Raw genomic sequence first — 18,942 nt, forward strand, 5'->3', positions numbered from 1 at the left:
AAAAAAACAATAAAACGATGCGAGTTTTCGCTTTTTTGTGTATCCCATGCACTGCGTTACAATTGAACTGAATTCAAGAAACGTAGTCCGTTAATATCCTCGTGAAATAACTAACGACTATTTTACAGATTAAATTTTCTAATTCGATATTCTTTTTCTTCTATTTTTTATCCTTTCGTCCGCGTGGTAATTGATTTAATGCTCGAAATTTGTACGTTCGGATATCATATCAATTCTTTAAACGTTGTAAAAGCATGTCCGATACGCGCCTGTAGATATGCAACCGGGGTAACGTGTCGAAACGCAGTGTAAGAGGCAGACTGGAGAAATTGAATTAACACTGCTCGTTCGACTGATTGTGAAATCTGGTTCGATCTTGACACGTTCGTTATTTCAACCTTTAAAATGTACATATATTACGAAAATTTCCTACATAATTATACAATTTATAAGTCATGCAGCGCAGATAGGCTGTTACGTTCATTGTACACGATACGTCATCTTAAAACGTTATAAAATTTTTAAAAACAAAAACTATCGTTTATTATACACAGTATAAGCGATTACAAGTATGTTAACGTGAGATTTGACATAAAAATGAAACGTTATGATAGTATTCACAAATAAATAATCCTGTATATTAGACACACATCTATAAATATGTATATAAAAGAAGGGAAGAAAAAAAAAAAACCTTCACGTCCCCGAACATGCTCTGGGGCAAAATCCCCCTTCGTGTAATAAATTCTCTCATAGTTATCGTCGTTGAGAAAAACACGAGAATAGATCAGTATGGTGGTAGAATAAAATGGATAGAGAAATGAAAGAAAAAACGAGCCGAAAATGCCAACGATTTTATCAAACCTTCTAGAAATGAAATTGAAAACGTAAAATTGTCGACTCCTAAATGTCGGGCGCGATAAATTTGTCATATTATATATCTAACAGGGGGGGAAGAAAACTTTCGCGACAAGGATGAAAGTATAGAGAGACTCGACCATTTCAACTTCGAGGGTTGAGCTTCTGTACGACTAGAAACTACGATCGGAATTTATATGATTAATATTATTATTATTATTGCAGTATGCGAAAAGCTAAAGGATTTACAACATAACTTGAGAGAAAATCATCATCACCATTAATATATACGTGACTACGATAATCTAGATTCGCGTGAGGTAACAAATTAGTAAAGAGCAGGCATGAATCTCTCTACGTATGTATTATGCATCTGTACGCTGTAAGATATATTAAATTATACTATGTATGTGGAGTGCTGGCACGGTGGCGAATGACAATACAGTTACGTTATAATGACGTTTTGTATAATATATTATTAACAGTCTGCTCGACGATCCTGCTTGTTGTAAACTGCCACGGTAAACAAGATTCAGGATATAAATAAACAGTCGTTGCAGCTTCGAGTATAGGATAAATTGATCTAGGGTGATTGTCGTATGCAAGAATAAGAATAAGAATCTTCAAATGTAAGAAAAATTATAGACAAAAAAAGAAGAAGGCAGTTAAATATCGATACATATACAAATATATACGATATACGATAACGAGTGTATATACATACATAATATACATATGTAAGAATATGGAAACGGTGTATGCAACAGGTTATAGTTTCAATCAAATGTTTTCAACCAGATGTGCAACGACGAATTGTGGCAGGTATGTACGTTATATGTATTATACATACGTATATCAGCAAGGACAGATTTTAAATCTTGCACATATAGGCGATAATATATGTGATATCGTATAAGGAAGATGTTAAACTTGTATATAATGTATATAAATAACATACAATAATAACTGCGGAGCAAAATTAGAATGATCAGCATAATACGAGAGAATAATTAGATAAAAGAAAAAAAAAAAGAAGAGAGACAAAAAAAAAAAAGAAACAGAACAAAAAAAAAGAAAGAATTTGTGAAAATTAGACAAAAGTGGTTTTGGCATTACCGTTCAGGTCCGGGACAGTCGGGTACAATGATTGAGGCTTTGTACTGTAGTTCATTCATTGGTAGAGTTGGTGGTTGGTGGTGGTGGTGGTGGTGGTGGTTGGTAGTTTCAGTAGTAGAGCATTGGTGGTGGTGGTGGTTGTTGTTGTTGTTGTTCATTGGTCGAATCGCAGATCGAGTTTGGTCGGATCCATCGTTCCGGGCAGGGCACACGGCACAGGGCAGGGCAACCAGGGCAACCAGGGCAACCAGGGCAACCAGGGCAACCAGGGCAACCGAGGGGGCAACGGCCAGGGTCAGGGCGGGACCAGGGCACAAATGATCAACCAAGTTAGACCTCGTCTACACCCTCTCACAATCTCGTTTAGCTTTAACCTAGCCGCTATCTATCGATCTATCTATGAAATATCCTATACCTACCTACGTAAATCCCCGATGAAATTTACTGATTAACAATTGGCCTAAATAATATCCCTAAAAACCCGCGGTGTCTATACGCACACGGGTCCTGTTTGGAAATTGTTGCCTGTGGATTTTGAGGCAGTCGCTACCAAATCTTTTCGGCAGATCTCTCTTACTACGTGTAACCACGACGCCTGTAACTTCATTTTCGTGATGTCGTACCGACATGGGCGGAGGGTTTTCGTTTCGTTTCGTTCCATTTCATTTCATTATTCGTATGAAACGTCGTCGTTCATATTTCATACTATCGAAGGATCGGTGATGAAGAGTGAAGATGCGTGGATGTATAACTTGCAATTAGAGACTCAGCATCTCGTTATAGAAGGCACGGATTAACAAGGCGACTTACAAGGAAGGTATCCCAGGTCGATACCTCCCATTTTACTTTTTTTGTAATAAGTTAAGTGTACTAAAAACTAAGCGACACGTACGTTTTTAAACCTCCCATTAAACACTTTAAAGGAGTGAAACCATTCTCAAAAGTAAGGCATGTCGAGGGGCGATTTGGCAAATTTTTTATTTATTTTTTTTGTTTTATTGAGAAAATTACATTTTCATTTCTTGTTATGAGAAATATTTTCCAGTTGGATTGGTTAAAAAAAATGTATGTTGGTGTAGTCGAAACTGCCAAATCGTCCCTTGAGATGCCTTACTGTCAAGGATGGTTTCATCCCCTTTTAGTGTTTAATGGCAGATAACAAAAAAAAAAATAAGAATACGTGTAACTTGGTTTTTAGTCTACTATAACATATTGAAAAAAAATCAAATCGGAGAGATCGTCCTGGGACACCTTCCTTGTTAGCAATATTTTGCCATCTTTCTCCCCCTCTCTATCTCTCATTCTCTTATCGGTAGCTGTAATTGATCATCTTTTACAGGGTTTGGTGATTTGCAACTCCGTTGTTAAAATTAAAGAAAGTAAAAAAGAAACGGAAAAAAAAAAATGAATAATGTGTCCCCGGAACGTGACAAACGAGAATTTTTCAAAGCACATGAACGTTCCTTTCGCGTTACTTTCTCTTTTAATAATTATGGGAACCTGTAATAACTGCTTTGCGAACAGACGAATCGGTGCGTGTTATATCAATGAAAGCACATATTTCGATCGATCTGTCTGTCGACTATCGGAGTATGATAAAGAAATGATTCGGTATTTATGAAATATATCTATCAACCGAGTTGCGCTTAGTAAATGCGTGTTGCGAATGCATGCAAGTATGACGTATCACTCGAGTTTCAAGTCGTTCACGACACTTGTAATACATACATACGTCACTTTCGCTTATGGTTCGAAATTGATATTATCAAAGCTTACAGTTTCCCCAATTTATAATCATGTAAGCATCCCTGCTTAGTTTCGTCGTGATTCAACAAGATCCCAGGTTTATATCGAGACGTCTTTCGGAGTCTGCGATGCAGAAAACACCGTCTCAAGGCATCTGTCAATATATGAGATTTCTCATCGGTACGAAAAGCGTTGAATTTTGCTCAACGCGCAGCATGACGGAGGAAGCAGGTGTTTCAGTCAGTTAATCAAGGTAAAACGGGGTTTAAAATTTAATACGTAAGACGTGAAACGAGTTGCAAGTATTATTCAACCACCTATAAAATACCCTGAATAGCAGAATTGTGTAATCGGATCCCTCATTCACCGACCGAAGTTGAATAAGCGAGGCAAGTAAGTTTTAAGCGATATCATATACGCCTTGTATATCCGTCTGGATATTACAACGTTCAATATCATTCAAAAGCTGACAGATTTACCTATAAATGTAATCGCTTTAAAAGCGATGATGTCACTGGGGCACGTGACTCAACCATCAAAGATTTTTTTTTTTCTTTCTTTTTTTTATACCACCAACTCAGCAAAGTATCATGTACAATTAAATGTACAAAGAGAATTGTATTTGAAAAAAAAAAAAATATTTAGTAGTAAAAATTCACCGATCATACCAAAGGGAACTCTGATGAATTGTATAACGATAACAAAATTGGAGGTTAAATAATAATATAACTAATATAAATTTGCCCATCGATTGTTTTTCACCACCTTCAGTATTAAAAGCATTTTGTTATACCTACGCATAATGAAGGGGTAATATATATATATATATATATATATATATTTAATAGATCAAGCGCTAAATCTGGCACTGATCGTGATTTCTCGAAAATTGGACTGAATCAGTTTTCGTTTGTGACATCGTTGCATAACGTGGATTATTAATTACAGACAAATAGATGCGATTTTGTGGTCTGTTGGAATCATTTTTTCACGTATTAGAAACAGGGACAAATTTACAGGCGCACGCCAAACTAAATCCTATACAAATTCGAAACTAAAAACGTATCGAATGCGGGACGACGTGTAGAAAAGAAACCCGTAAGACTACAAGTTACGTTGAAGAGATGAAAATTGAATGAATAAAAAATGAACTAATACGTATATGAAAATAATAAGGTAATTATAATAACAATAATGATAATCAGTAGTAATAATAACCAACTTAATCGATATTAAGTTCTAATTGCTATATATTTGTTAGTTTCTAATTTTGTTAAAATAAATTATAAACGCCATTAGTTGTATACAATATAGGGCTATGGCAACTTTTATCGCCTCGACTTGTATAGCAAATTATATTTACAAACGACGTATGAAAATTTAACGGTTAAATCAATGATAAATTATATGACCCGTTGATGCATGAGTAAGAAAAAGATTAAAAATTCTTCGTACTTAGTAATGTCAAAACGATAAATGGTAGCCAGAAAATATAAAGAAAAAAAACAAAAAATCCACGAAGGAAAAAAAAACTAGCTTGGGCATACAAGAGAAGAATAGCACGAGTTCTACTATAAGTACATCTCCGGTAAATTTCGTGTCGTAAAAAACGAAATGGCGGAATAAAAACGTGGAAACGATACTCCCGTATCAACGAAAGGAAAATAGGATGAAAAAAAAAAAGAGAAAAAGAAAACACTTACATTGTGGAGAGACTGAAACGTTACACGGTACGAACGTTGAAACAAAACAAGGACAGAAAGTTTAATGTGTGCATACACATGTGTCTGACAACTTTTCTAATATGCCCATAGAAAGGATATCGGGTATGTGTATATGCCTGATACGATACAAGATATAAACTTTACTCAATTCTTACGTATATTATTGGAAACTGACCTGGCTTCTAAGTTTTGTGATGTTCTGACCGCCCTTGCCGATAATAGAACCAGCAACCTGTAACAAAAATTTTTCCAAATCGTCACGGTTTTATTCCCAGTATACGTAACAAATATATATAAACGGATAAACGACCAACCAGAGAAAATATCACGGGAAGTAAAATCACAATAATAACGATAACAACAACGACAACAACAACAAAACCTAATTTTAATAATTATTTATAAATTTGCAAAAATTTTATTTCATCTCATTCGTTCGTCTTTTTTGTGTTTTCTTTCCAACAAGTTCCATCATTTTTTGGCATCTCGCCACCAAACTTTGTCTTCTCTTGCGGGATTTCACTGTACAGTCGAACCCCAATTATAGGTTATAGGATTACTACGCGGTATTTCCATCTTATAAACAACGAGAGACAAAATCATTTATTGCACGTTTTGTCCAACTGGAGTTCGATCCGATTTTCATTATCCAAGAAACGAAAGTCCATTGGTACTGTACCAATATATATTATAAGGTTGGTCCTTAAAAAGGTTGTTTTTGAATTTTGACCGGTGCCTCCCCATTTCAGCTCCAGGTAATTGAAAAATAATTCCCTAATTTTTTCAGATCTTCATCTCAACCCTAAGCCGTACCCCAAACACGCTGGATTTCCCCATCAAATCTACCGAACAGACTTGGATGATATGAACTCGATATTGTATATATACATCCGTTAAAGCTGTTTTGACTTAATTGACTAAACATACGGAAATTTTATAATCGCACCTCAAAATTTTTGCTACGACAAATGGATACGATGCTTTTTACACTGTAACAATTCTAAGGAACTATTTATATGACTGACAATTCCATCCTCTGTAGACTGTATCACCGTTGCGACAGGTTAAAAAATTACGTCAAGATAAAAGTGAAGCGTCTCATTAACCTCAATGACGCGTTTACTTTGCCCAAATAAACGAGACCTGTAATACGAAATGGAAGGAGGGAGAACGCTTAAAAAAAAAAAAAAAACTGCTAGTTTCGCGATAATGCAGCTACGCAGGTTCAAAATTGCCTCTCTCTTCGCCTCTCGCGGTTTCTCCCCGGGTTTGTGCAAAGACGAAACGCGCTTCTCGGCATTGTCGAGCTCAACGAGTCATAATCTTGCACCGGCTCATTTTGAATGCCGTTATATATTACTCGTAGAATTACGCTCAGTCCGCAGAAACATCTCATACACCTATTCTCGTCGTCTCGTGTTTTCTAGAGATATTATATTATACCTGTGCGCAGCCTCGTTACGAACGATATCAATTTCAATGTGTCGTGTGTGTACACATTATACTTTGTACGGTTCGGAATATTGTTACACCAGAGACATTCCTCCGTTGCGCACAAGAGAATTACATCTACCGTGTCTAATTATGCAAGCTAATAAATTTTACACCAGTATTATGCAGTAATTTTAACTGTGAATAGAATAACATTTGGCATGCTTAACAGTTGTGTTTAGAAAACCTTACGCGGTCATAGTCGAAAAATCATTATGTTACAGAAGGAGATTATAATCGTTTATAAAAAGAAAGTAACAGAAATTAACAAATCGACTATACAATCGATCCTTTGCATTTGCATACGTACAAAAAAAAAAAACGGAGAGCCAAGTTAGAGAGATGTCGGAAATTTACTTTGAATTAATCCAAATGAGAAACATTGAATAAGCCATCGCAAGTTTTCCTCCAACATAACAAATCACGCAATCACTCCGTTTCGGGCAGTAAATATTGCTAATACGCGAGGCGAAAAGATCGTTACCTCATCGTTACACACGATTCTTTATACGTAACAAGAGTACGTTGCGCGTTTTTTCATTAGGCCCGAAATAGAGGTTAGGGTCGCGCGTTATGTCAGATTTATTAGCGTCTGCGCCTGCGCAGTCCAACTCCTATTACTTAAAAGTAGTATTTTCTACAGTCCGCGCATGCGCAGTCGCAGACTCACTCTACCGTCGTAGAAACTGATACTGTGTGTACGGAAAGCAAACTAATGAAAAAACGCGTGAAAACATGCTCGCGTTATGTAAAGTATCACGCGTGCAACCGACAAGTTGAAGTAAGTAAAATTTCAATGGTAAACGTAATCAGTTCGCGTTGGGTTATAACACCGTAAAATGTGTCAGAAACAGTTGCAGCAGATTGCACGATCCAAGATTACCGCAGCTTTTTCTCATAAGCACGCGTAACGTGGGTATAACCTCAGTCTCGAAAGCGCGAGCTGCGTACAGAATAAGTTAATCATTGCGTGCCTATAATTTTATGTGTAATAGGAATAGGATAGGAATAGGAACAGCCTGTTTAAGATCCATGCAGAATCAGCAACAGCAGCAACGTTTCGCGGCGCGTGCAGTCGAGCAATGGTGAGATTATTTTTGTTAAACGATTCTTGGCGATAACTATTTATGTACCTGTGCGCGAAACACTGAATACCTTGATCAATATGCACCGGCATATAAGTCAGTCGACGACTTTCGCGATTCTCTACACATCGTGCGAATACAAATCACCAATTATAAGGTAGTTGCTATTTAAGTAACCGTTGGAAAAGAAATTACGCCGAATATATGTATATTTTTTTATTTATAAACATAAGAACAGATAATTTTCAATTGAACGTTGTATTGATTATTAAATTTGCAAACTGAATAATTCACGAGCATCGAATTCCAAAGGAAGAAAATTAATAAGAGAATCAGAGAGATCGCATTACCATTCCCGTCGACTTATTTCTCAATTAAATTACGTGGAATAGAATTTCCTGCCAAGTTTTAAATTCATTATACAAAAGAAAAAAAAGTGCGGTAAGTATAGGTCGATTAATCGAATAAATATACCGGTAAAATCGTATGATGCTGAATTCAGGTTACAGCGCAACGAACGAATCCGTGCTGTAATAATCTAACCACGCCGGAGAACACTTATCTGCAGTAATCAAATACATAATAAATATTTCAACATTTTTATTACACAGCGTAGACGGAATTAGTACAAACGCCTCGTTATAGGTCTGTAATAGTACAAGATTGAGTAAAGCGGAATGAATATTCGAATCAAATACTTATTAAATAGTGTAGAAATCTACGTTTTTATAATCTAATATAATTACAATAAATGGAGAAAAATAGGAAATTAAAGCGACATCAAAAAGCTAAGATGCGTAGAGAAATTAATGAGTAATTCTAAATTCCTAACGGTCAATATCTCGTAATCTACCTAACTATAATAAAATTGAAATTCCTCGCATTCGACGAGATAATTGATATCGATTCTTATAAGTATGCCAATACAATTAACTACACATCCGTAATTGAAGTTTCTTTCGAGCGCGATCGATAGAATGGCGTTTCGTTTCGTTTCGTTTCAGAATATTACAGAAATTTTTCACGACGATATTGAATAAAATCCGCGGGGTGTAGAATATGAAGCTTATCGCATGCAGAGCATAAGAGAACATAATATAAATGGCAATTACGCTTCGTGCCGGCGTTTCTGTGAATTCTGCACCATTAATTGCAACGTAACGTTAAATCCAGGTTAGCGTTTCGCAATTGAAGAACCGTTGCGAGAGAAGGTATCGGTCCATATAATGCAAGCAGACCTTGTCGCGGAAAATACCAACTGCCTAGTGTTTCTCCATACTGCGGCGGCTAGAACGTTCGGAAAGATACAAAACGTATCCAGCCACCAAAAAGTTTCGTAACTCCGAGTAAATACGGGGCATTCCATGCCAATTCGACCTGCCACCGACCCTCACCATCTCCGTTTTTATATATAGAAATTCGTAAGGTGTACACATAAAAGTAATTAAAAAATATCACAATAATTGGTAGCGATCTTTAAATATTTTCCTACCTCATTCAGGTTTGTCGACAATCTTTTTTTCAGTATTTGTCACAAATTTGTCAAGTTGCACCTCAGAAGAAATAAGTTAAAAAATGAACCAACCTACTTTGAAAAAAAATAAATAAATAAAAAAAAAATAATAAAAAAATAAAAATAAAGATGAAGCAAGATCTTTTGCGAAAAAATAAAACGACACGGGGATAGGTATTGTAACAGGAGTGTTCGAATAGGTGGAAGTAAAATCGGCGTCGCAGCTGCAAGCCGCATCAGGCTTCCGCGTTTATTTAGCTTTCCGCAATATAGGTATGTACTGCTACCTACCTTGCAGCATATAGCGGATTGTTCAGTTGTTTGAAACTGCAGTGCACGCCGCGGCGGTATAATTGCGCGTTGAATCGCAGCGTTTATGCGGAGAACCGCAGCAGTGGCATGGTCGGCATGAAGCAGCAGCAGCGGGACAGTAGGAACGTGATTACGAGGTGTAATTTGCCAGACCGCTTTGGAGAAGGAAGACCGCTGCTGCACGCTGCAGAGACTGCGTTTCAAAGGGACAACGCGACGGCCGCAATCTTTAAAACCCGATAAAACGCTCCTTACAATAAAACTAAACAGCAACTAATTGCCCGGTTCTGTGTTTTTTTTTTTTTTTTTTTTTTTTTTTTTTTAATACACGTATACCTCGTAGACTTAATAAGTCGCGTACGAGTGAGAAAATCTCGCCCCTCATGAAACCCTTTGTTACATAGCCTGGTCGAAAAATTCATAATCATTAATCCCTCCTGCTCCTGCATTTCACAATTATTCACCTCTACCGTAAAATCATCTCGATCTCGATCTTGATATTCGATTGAAGAAAGAAACGGACGAGTATGAAGAATTAGAGCGAAGATAAAAATGAAAAAAAAAAACAAAAAAAGAAAAATCATAATACATACCGGAATTGAACGTTTCCTTTCTTCATTTTCAAAAACGTTCGAATTACTACGATTTACATAAATAAATGCTAATAAACAAAGTATCTTAAAAAAGAAAAAAAAAAAAACCAAATAATTCCCAACGATCGTAACAAGCGAGCAAAAATGTTAATTCAACTAATTGAAGAAAGAACGAATGGAACACCGTTACTCGTGGGACATTCAAGACTTCGAGAGAGGCAGTAACGTATTTACTAAAACTCACGTATTTGCTAAAATTACCCGACATTTCCCCAGGTCTTCCAGCCGAGTGGCCACCCTTTTCAAACGCCTGATACGCGGCTAATATAATATACCTATTTCTGTGCGTTATTAAGATATATAACAACAACAACAATAATAACAATAATAATAATCTAACGGGGGTCTTCAAGAGTGAAACAATAACCGGAAGTACCGGAGCACCGGAGCACGCGTCCGGCTTGTGCCGCGGCTGCGTTCCACGCCGTTCAGTTTCCTACTCAAGATTCGAATCACAACTTCCTATACCTACCTAGATAAAATTCAGTTCGAAGGCGAAGCCCGCGCAGCTTGTGCCACATGAGCCGAATGAACGAACGAGGCCTGCAAGCACGCGTCGGTTTCGTGCAGTCAGCTTTTTCCTCCTTGGCCTGGCCTCGCTCTGTCTAAACTTTACGCACGCACGGTATTCAAAATTTGCATCGCTAAAGTGCTTCGAGTCAAAGTGAATTTAAGCGAGTTGAATTTTAAATTCGTACTACGAGGTCAACGCCTCGAGGCGAATCCTCGTCCTCCGCTTTCTACATTATCGAGAAAATATTGAAATTTTACACATCGTATCGCCAGCTTTTCCATGCAGGGTTCGCCTTCCGCGACTCTTTTTTACCAACAAGAATCAGTTAAATTTTACACCAGACTCGCCGAATGTCGGTATATTGAAGATATTCGACCATCAAGGACCAAATCTCACCGTTCGTTATTAATAATTTAATTTTTTTTTTTTTTTACACACAATTTTCCCGACGTTCTGATCTTTGAATAAAACTCTCGCGTACACGGTTCGGTAAGACAAGCTTTTTCACTTCTCTTCTCTACAAGGAGAAAGAGAAAGTTTGAGAAAATAGAAACACGCTTGTCGTCCAGAAGCACGATAAGAGATGAAGCCGTATAACAAGGCAATAATTTTAATGCACATTAGACGCACCTTGCTGGGTATCAGAAGACGGAGTTCGTCGTCGCCTTGACGGTATCGTTTGTGGGGGCTGGTTGGACCGCCTCCACCACCTCCGCCGCCCCCGCCGCCTGTCATGGCTCCACCGTCAGCCTCGCGTTTCATTATTCCTGAAACATGAGAAAAAAAGAAATGGTCAAATTTTAGTTTTACACTCGAGTTATCCTCTCCTATCAATGAATTGTAAGTATTCAATGACTCGTCACATATACGATATTTAAACATACAGACAAATTCAAATGTATCTTATTGTTAGTATAAAAAAAAAAAAAAAAAGAAGGGCAGGCGGATAAAAACCGTAAGTGCGGATAATCTAGCGGTGTTTTCCTGAAAAAATGATTCACATGATGAAAATCAGGATTTCGGTGTTACACAATCTACAACGCGAAAAGAGAGAAGTGGATCGGGGATGAAGAGGTTTTGAAGATATTCGACCGAAGCGTGTACCTGTTATTATTAAAGGTATGCCGGAGCTCCAAGCACGGAGGGATTTTTCTATGTTCCCTGTGAACTTGGCTCCTGATATGGCGACAGAGATGTATTCAACTGGGTGCCGAGGCACTTCAGACGTGCCCGCCGCGATACTCGACTCGACTCGACTTCACTTCACTTCAGAATTCACCCCTGCCATTGCCGTGGCAGCAGAAGTAGCAGACCGGCGGATAGCATGAGAGAATGAGGGAATGAGAGGGTGGGCAAAGTTGAGAGAGTCACAAGTTCGGAATTGAAGCAAGTCGCAGTAGCCGCACCAATTATGCGTCTGTCACCGCGATGTGAGAAATAATGGTGCCGATATTGACCTGAAATTGTAGCCTACCTACTATGCGGAAGAATTTTTTTTCAACGTCTGCAGATGTATGCGAGTGTGTCTTAAATCTACATCAAATTATTCAGTCTGTACAGAAATTGACGCCGGATTTTTCTCACAGCTTACAGTCGCTGTAAGACGATGCGATTATTATAATATTTGTACCGTGGTGTTTCGGAAAAAAGTGATTTACGATTTTTCACCTTGCCTAAAAAGTTTGTTTAGGTTAAAAGAAAGATTCTGTAACAAAGACGAGCTTTCTACGTCATGTGGAAGATCGCGCTCATTTCTTGTTTCGCATTTTTTTTTTTTTTTGAATTTGTGAACAAACACGTCGTAGCGCTTCAATTATCATTTCTTTCCTGACACTTATATTCGATCCAAAGATCACGATCAATGACACAACGATACATCATCGACGAATCTTATTTTTCTAAATTAAAAAGTTCATATTAAATTATAACTATTTCATGAGATTGAATTATTAGTGAAAAATTCGTCAGATAGACTTCTCAAACATCAATTGGAGACTTGATATTACAAATGAGGGTCTTCCTTGTGACGTAAATTGACGTTAACGATTGCTGTAAGCGTAAGCGATAAGAATTTTTTCTATTCAATTAACACGTATAAATGTGAAAAATCAACCGAGCGCAATTTTTCAAATAACGCAAGACGCTCATCTTCTGACCTAACCTTTCTTTCAGCCTGAACAAAGTTTTCAAACGGAGCCATGGTGAAAAATCGTAAATTTATTTTTTTCCGAATCACCCTAATGTGTAACCTCCAACCGCCTCGCGAATATTGGCAACGATTCAAGAACGACATCTGGTACACATTTCGATTGTTTTCCAACGCGAAACTGAAGCTATTCACGATTCTACAGTGATATTTTTCCGCGACTACGTGTATTACATACGTGTTACAGTTATGTACATGGAATCAATTCTGTTACAGAAACTAGGTCAAGTACCGTTAAACGTCGATTCGAAAACTTGCATCGATTTATCCCGAGCGTATCATCTTGAATTAGAATCGGCATTATGTACCCACATATTGTCACAGAATTCACTGCTTCGTCTCGTAGTAGATTTGATGCTGCGTACTTCAGACTTTTCCCTTCAATTCTCAAAGCCAAGTTCAAGCTTTTAGCCAGAGTAAAGTGCAGCTGTTCACTTCCTCCGTGCGACTTTGTTTTCATCACCACGGAGATTCTGGCACTGTTCGACTACGTACAACTAATTCGTCGTACGCTAATTATATTTCAAAAATAAATTGCATCCAGTGTAATTTACTAGTTCGTATTCGTGATAGATAATTCGTCGCGATTCATCCACCTTCGATTATTGAATTGAGATAAGCTTCCCTTTTTCCTCCCGCCAATTTTTTTTCTAGAGACAAAATGTCGCGTTAAATTATTCGATAAGGGAATAATCGTTACGAACTGCGGGCGTACGTATCAATAATCCAAGTCTGCAATACCTCGGGCACTATATACCTACTACACAGATTATAATCTGTACCGTATATCTGTATAGTGAGATTATAATCGAAACCACGATCCTCCGACATACACCTTAACGAAAAAAGATTGTGGATAGAGGAAGGTTGAAAAATGAGAAATAAGAGGAGAAAAATGAGACCAGCTTCCGCCGGTCGCGACGTAAACACCGAGGTGAAATTTCCCGGTGAGAAATTTTCATGGGAAAGAGAAAATGAGAGAAACGAAGAGAAGAAAAGAAAAGAGAGGAGAAGAGAAGAAAAGAGAGGAGAAGAGGGCCTAACTATCGCGCAAAACTGGGTCACTCGACACAACGTGATAGCGACGACTGCGTCGGGATGAAGAGAAGGAAGAGAGTGGGTCGGTATAGTGGCGAAAAAAAGAAGAAGGAATGAGGAAAAAGAGAGAGAGAGAAGAGAAGAGAACACAATACGACTGGAACAATTAGTTTTAATTGGTAAGCCGCGGTCGGAAGAGAAGAGATGAAGAGAGATGAAGAGAGATGAGAAGAGATGAGGAGAGAATCTGTAACGCAGAGGAATGATTGACGACGATGCAGCTGAGGATGAGACGATGTGGAATTATCGTGACGGTTGAATCGAGAATTGTGGTTGAGAAAATGTGCCATTCGCCACTCTGTTAAACTACTTCTTAGAATTTATTTTCAATAAGCGTCACTCGGGGCGTTCGATTCAAGTTTCGAAGTCGTTCCAACGTGTTTGAAATTTAATTGAGAGGAGCTGCTTTGCCCGGCCTGCACTCTTTTACTTCGTCTCCAATTCTGTAATTCACTTTTCATCGGCAACGGAAAGGGGTTAAACTTTCGTCGATTGGCGATCGATCAAGTCGATCAACCCTTTCTGTCCGGGCACTCCGACTTACACAAATCACAATCAGTACCGACGAATCTGATAAGCATTATCTTCAAATTACGGAAAGAAGCCTGCGCGAAGAAAGTTTGGAGACAATTAATTCACCCAGCGCGACTTAATTTATCGCTGCAAATTCGAAATTTAACGACGATACGATTTCGAAAAACTAAACAGACGCAATTTCTTTCTTTGAATACCTAATTTCACTTACTATCTCAAGGTATAATACGAAGCATAATTGTAATACTTTCAGCTACGACTGTACATCGTTTTCACAAATTTCTTTTTCCTCAAGACTGTTAAAACAAGATTAATATTTTTGTCACTCTTAAGTTACTTTCTACATTTTAAGACGTAGCGGACTACATCTTATTGTGCCGATAAAAAAAAATTCACTCTCGTCGGAATTACACTTTGAATTCAGAAATTTCAACTGTCTTGAAAAACAAGGAAAACTGTGCTCTCCTTTCGTACACTTGTACAGAAAATGAGATTTCATACGAAAATGTTGCTAAATTGTGGCTCCTGTAACAAGAGAAAAAAAAGAAAAAGCTTATACGGTATGGGCACGGTTTGAACGATTTACGGTTAAAAATTTTTCCATTGCGTGGTGAGGAACTTATACAATAATACGACCATATTCGTACACTGTAATACATACAGCAATGGTCATAATGGATTCCAGCGTTATGAGACACGCGAGTTGAAAAGTAAAGGTAGGATCAATACCGTCGGAGTGACGAGAGAGGCAAGTGTTGCGTTTTGTGTATTTTTTGAACACGCGTTTCCGTACGTCGTCGTATGCATGCCGAATACATACGCATACACGACATACGACATATATATATATATACTTGTAAGTAGCTTGGTAGTCGGAATCTGAAAAGCCTTCGTGCATACGTGTAATATATATTGATACCTACAGCACTTTTACTCATATACATGTATACATATACATATATATATACATATACGTAGTGAGCTATTATCTGCCCACGCAGCCATTACGGCCATGCGACATAAATAATTCACTCTGCGTATTACGAGTAGTCATCCTATGTATACATAACGTACCATCCATGGTATGTATGGTACGAGCGATGTTATTATTCTAGGTCTAACGGTGACAAGAAACGCCATATAATATGTACGTAACCGACGTGGAGGGAAAATCGTTTCGAATTGTAATAGGAAAAGTTTCGTCGATACTCCGCGGTTCTCCTTTCTTCGGTGGAAAAAATTTTCGCGACATTTCCAGCTTTTCCAAGACCTAAAACCCAGTATTCCCCGACATTGTCCCAGTTCCGGTAAGTTACTAAAAGCTAAATCGTTCGGCTTATCGACTCTCTCTATTCGGTTAAAATTCGAATTGAAGAAAACTATGCATGTGCAAAATAGTCAACTTAAGTAAATTTGTTTAGCAAACTTGTTACCTCAAAAAATCATTTCTAATTCTCACGATAGAAAATTGATATTTTCAGTTATTTCCACGACCAAAATAAGAATTCCCTGACAATTGCCGATTTTCCGTGTTTTCCAGGTGTGCGACCAGCCTGTTCTCTCTTCTTACTCTCGAATTTAACGAATCCCTCGTAACACGGATACTTACGGCATTGCCCACGGATGCGTGCCCCGTCGCTTTTAGACGAAATAAATTTATATCATCACCACGATCGATCGATTGAACCGCAGTCCGCGGTCGCAGGATATTCAATCAATCGCGTAGCGTAATTCTCACGCCGGATTGTTTTGTTTGCCCATGAACTACTATCAGGAGGGCGGTTAATGTTATTCGCGGTTTAATTTAAACCCCGTATAATGAATTTCCTCCCGATACGCGCACGTGGTCAGAGTTTATCCACCTATCTCGTGCCGCGGTTTTGTCGCTTAACGGATGCACAAACGGTTTCCAATACCTATAAATTTCATCATCCTGTAAAGGATCTTCGTTATCAGATCGCATGCGATCTTGCAGTGTATCCTAAAATATGCCTGGATATTTTTAACCTTGCACAGACGCGCAACGGATTGTTCTTTCCATCGTTACTGAGACTTTGCGTCAATAATCGTAAGAAGCCGAACAATTCAAGGAACGGTAAACCGGCCTGAACGGGACCTGCGTCGCCAACATTTCAAGAAGACGGTCAATTACCGAGAACTTAAACCAATACGACAAATCTATGATGATCTATTTACGTCGATAACCTAAGACTCCATTCCGGTTATCAACACGCTTGAATCGAGCTTTGAAGGCAGTCGATACGTTAAACAATTAAAATAGTATACCACTATACGATGAAACGGATGGAGATTGGATTTTTTATCAAGTTTTATAATGCAGATTTACACAATAATCGATCCGCGATTAAAACGTAAAAGTGTCGGCAAACGATCTGAAATTTTCCTGATTGGAAAACTTTACTGGGGCAAAGTGAATGAGGGAAGAAAAAGAAAAAAAAATAAATAAAAGGAGAAAAGTTATCGTGAAACGAATATTTAGACTCTCCAGACTGGTGAAGTTATTATGAAAAGATGAGCACCGTTCGGAGGTGAGTGCAGACCGAGTGAATTCGGTAAACGAGAAATAATTATCGTATAAAGAACGAACGAAACACGCCCCGAGAGGAGGAGCCGGTGCACATTAAGAGTAGGAGAAAAAAGATAAGGAGGGTGACGTCGAAACGGTGCGGGAGCTGTGGGTGGCGGATAAGAAAATAAGAAACGTAGAGAGTGAGAAAAAGAAGAAGCGAGCAGAGAGCCAGAAGTATGGCGTGCGCGTCGAGGCTTAGCGTGACTACCTACAAGGTACCTTTGTAGGGTCGTGTTTGGCATCGCATGGCACGAGTGTACCTACTATACGAAGAGAAGGAAACGAAAAAATGATAGAGAGAGCTGAGCAGCGGAGGACGGGGGTGGTGGTGGTGGTGGTGGTGGAGGAGGACGAAGGTTGGTTGCACGAGGATGACGACGACGACGACGCCGGAGAGTCTGCAGCAGGGCGTAACGTCGATGACGGTGGCGTGCGGCGCCGTAGAGTCGAAAACGAACCTCGTCCTCGAGGGAAAGACAACGTCGATTAAAGAGGGGGGAGGGGGATCAATTAGGAGACGAGGTGAACTCGCGGGTGTAGGAAAGAAGAGAGAAGAAAAGAAAAGAAATAAAATAAAATAAACCAAAAGCAGTGACCAAATAAGGTGAGGGGGAAAATTATTAGCAATCGTCGGTTTCTTTGGTGTTATAAAATTTTTTTTACCGATGCGGAGTGGTATTTTTTATAACCGCAAAATTAGTGACCAACCACGGTGACGTTATTTGAAAGATATAGAAAACAAAAAACGATCTTGTCGATCGTGATGACGGGTGGTTATAATAGAATTATGTTTTAAATGAAAATCATTCAGGACATTCATTTTTACGGGGATTTTTGTATTTTTTTTTTTTTTGCATTTATCAACGTATATATCGACCGATAATTGTTGCTGCGATCGTCAAGACCGTTTTTTCTAGTATATTCAGTATTTATACATAAGTTTGGAATATATTCATCATTTTAGGACTAGAAAAACGTTTGTTCCATCCGTGCGAATTAATTATTTACGTATTAACGAAATAAAAAAGGCAAAAGTCCGATGAGACACGTCTAAATCTTGATGGACCGGATTGTTCCCGAGCATGAAATTGATTTTTTCAGTCCATTTTCGTTTAAAAAAATAAATAAATAAATAAATGACGGGCAGAAATAGGGGGGGGGGAGGGGGATTTTACGGGAAATATTCAGTTTTCGAGTGCTCGTAGAGGAAGAAAATAAAACGGGGCACTTTTAGCGAAATAGGAGACCGACTGTGTAGCCTGTTGTTTGATAAAATCGTTCAACCACCGATGCGTGTGTAATCTAACACCCGTGCAACGTGCACTACACGCGGTAAAATTTTCCCTGCTAACAGCGCAGCATTTTAATCCCTCTGTACGTAACACGTCGCTTTGCTTTTCGTTTGCCCGCGTATTCGTTACACACGGATACTCACGCCCCTCGAGTGAAGGACAGTCTGGTAGGGGGGCGGAGTTGAAGTTAGCAATTTAAAAAGTTCCGAA

The 18,942-nt window shown here is 38.4% G+C and overlaps 1 protein-coding gene and 1 long non-coding RNA gene across 8 annotated transcripts in view; one reads left to right on the top strand and one right to left on the bottom strand.

Annotated features, from left to right (window-relative positions):
- Positions 1-18,942, bottom strand: part of LOC124187987 (heterogeneous nuclear ribonucleoprotein K homolog) — a 102,758-nt gene that overhangs the window by 39,726 nt on the left and 44,090 nt on the right. For all 7 annotated transcript variants that reach the window (XM_046580215.1, XM_046580213.1, XM_046580216.1 and 4 more), the window contains 3 exons: positions 11,643-11,779; positions 5,620-5,676; positions 1,975-2,018 (listed from right to left, as the gene is read on the bottom strand). In XM_046580215.1, coding sequence (XP_046436171.1) covers positions 1,975-2,018; positions 5,620-5,676; positions 11,643-11,774 — 233 coding nt within the window. In that variant the 5' untranslated portion in view covers positions 11,775-11,779. The remainder of the gene's footprint in view (positions 1-1,974; positions 2,019-5,619; positions 5,677-11,642; positions 11,780-18,942) is intronic.
- Positions 2,543-18,495, top strand: LOC124187994. The gene is made up of 3 exons (XR_006872212.1): positions 2,543-2,693; positions 14,328-14,334; positions 18,485-18,495. It is a non-coding gene; the product is annotated as an uncharacterized LOC124187994 (long non-coding RNA).

Source organism: Neodiprion fabricii, chromosome 1 (assembly GCF_021155785.1).
Source record: "Neodiprion fabricii isolate iyNeoFabr1 chromosome 1, iyNeoFabr1.1, whole genome shotgun sequence".
NCBI lineage: Eukaryota > Metazoa > Arthropoda > Insecta > Hymenoptera > Diprionidae > Neodiprion > Neodiprion fabricii.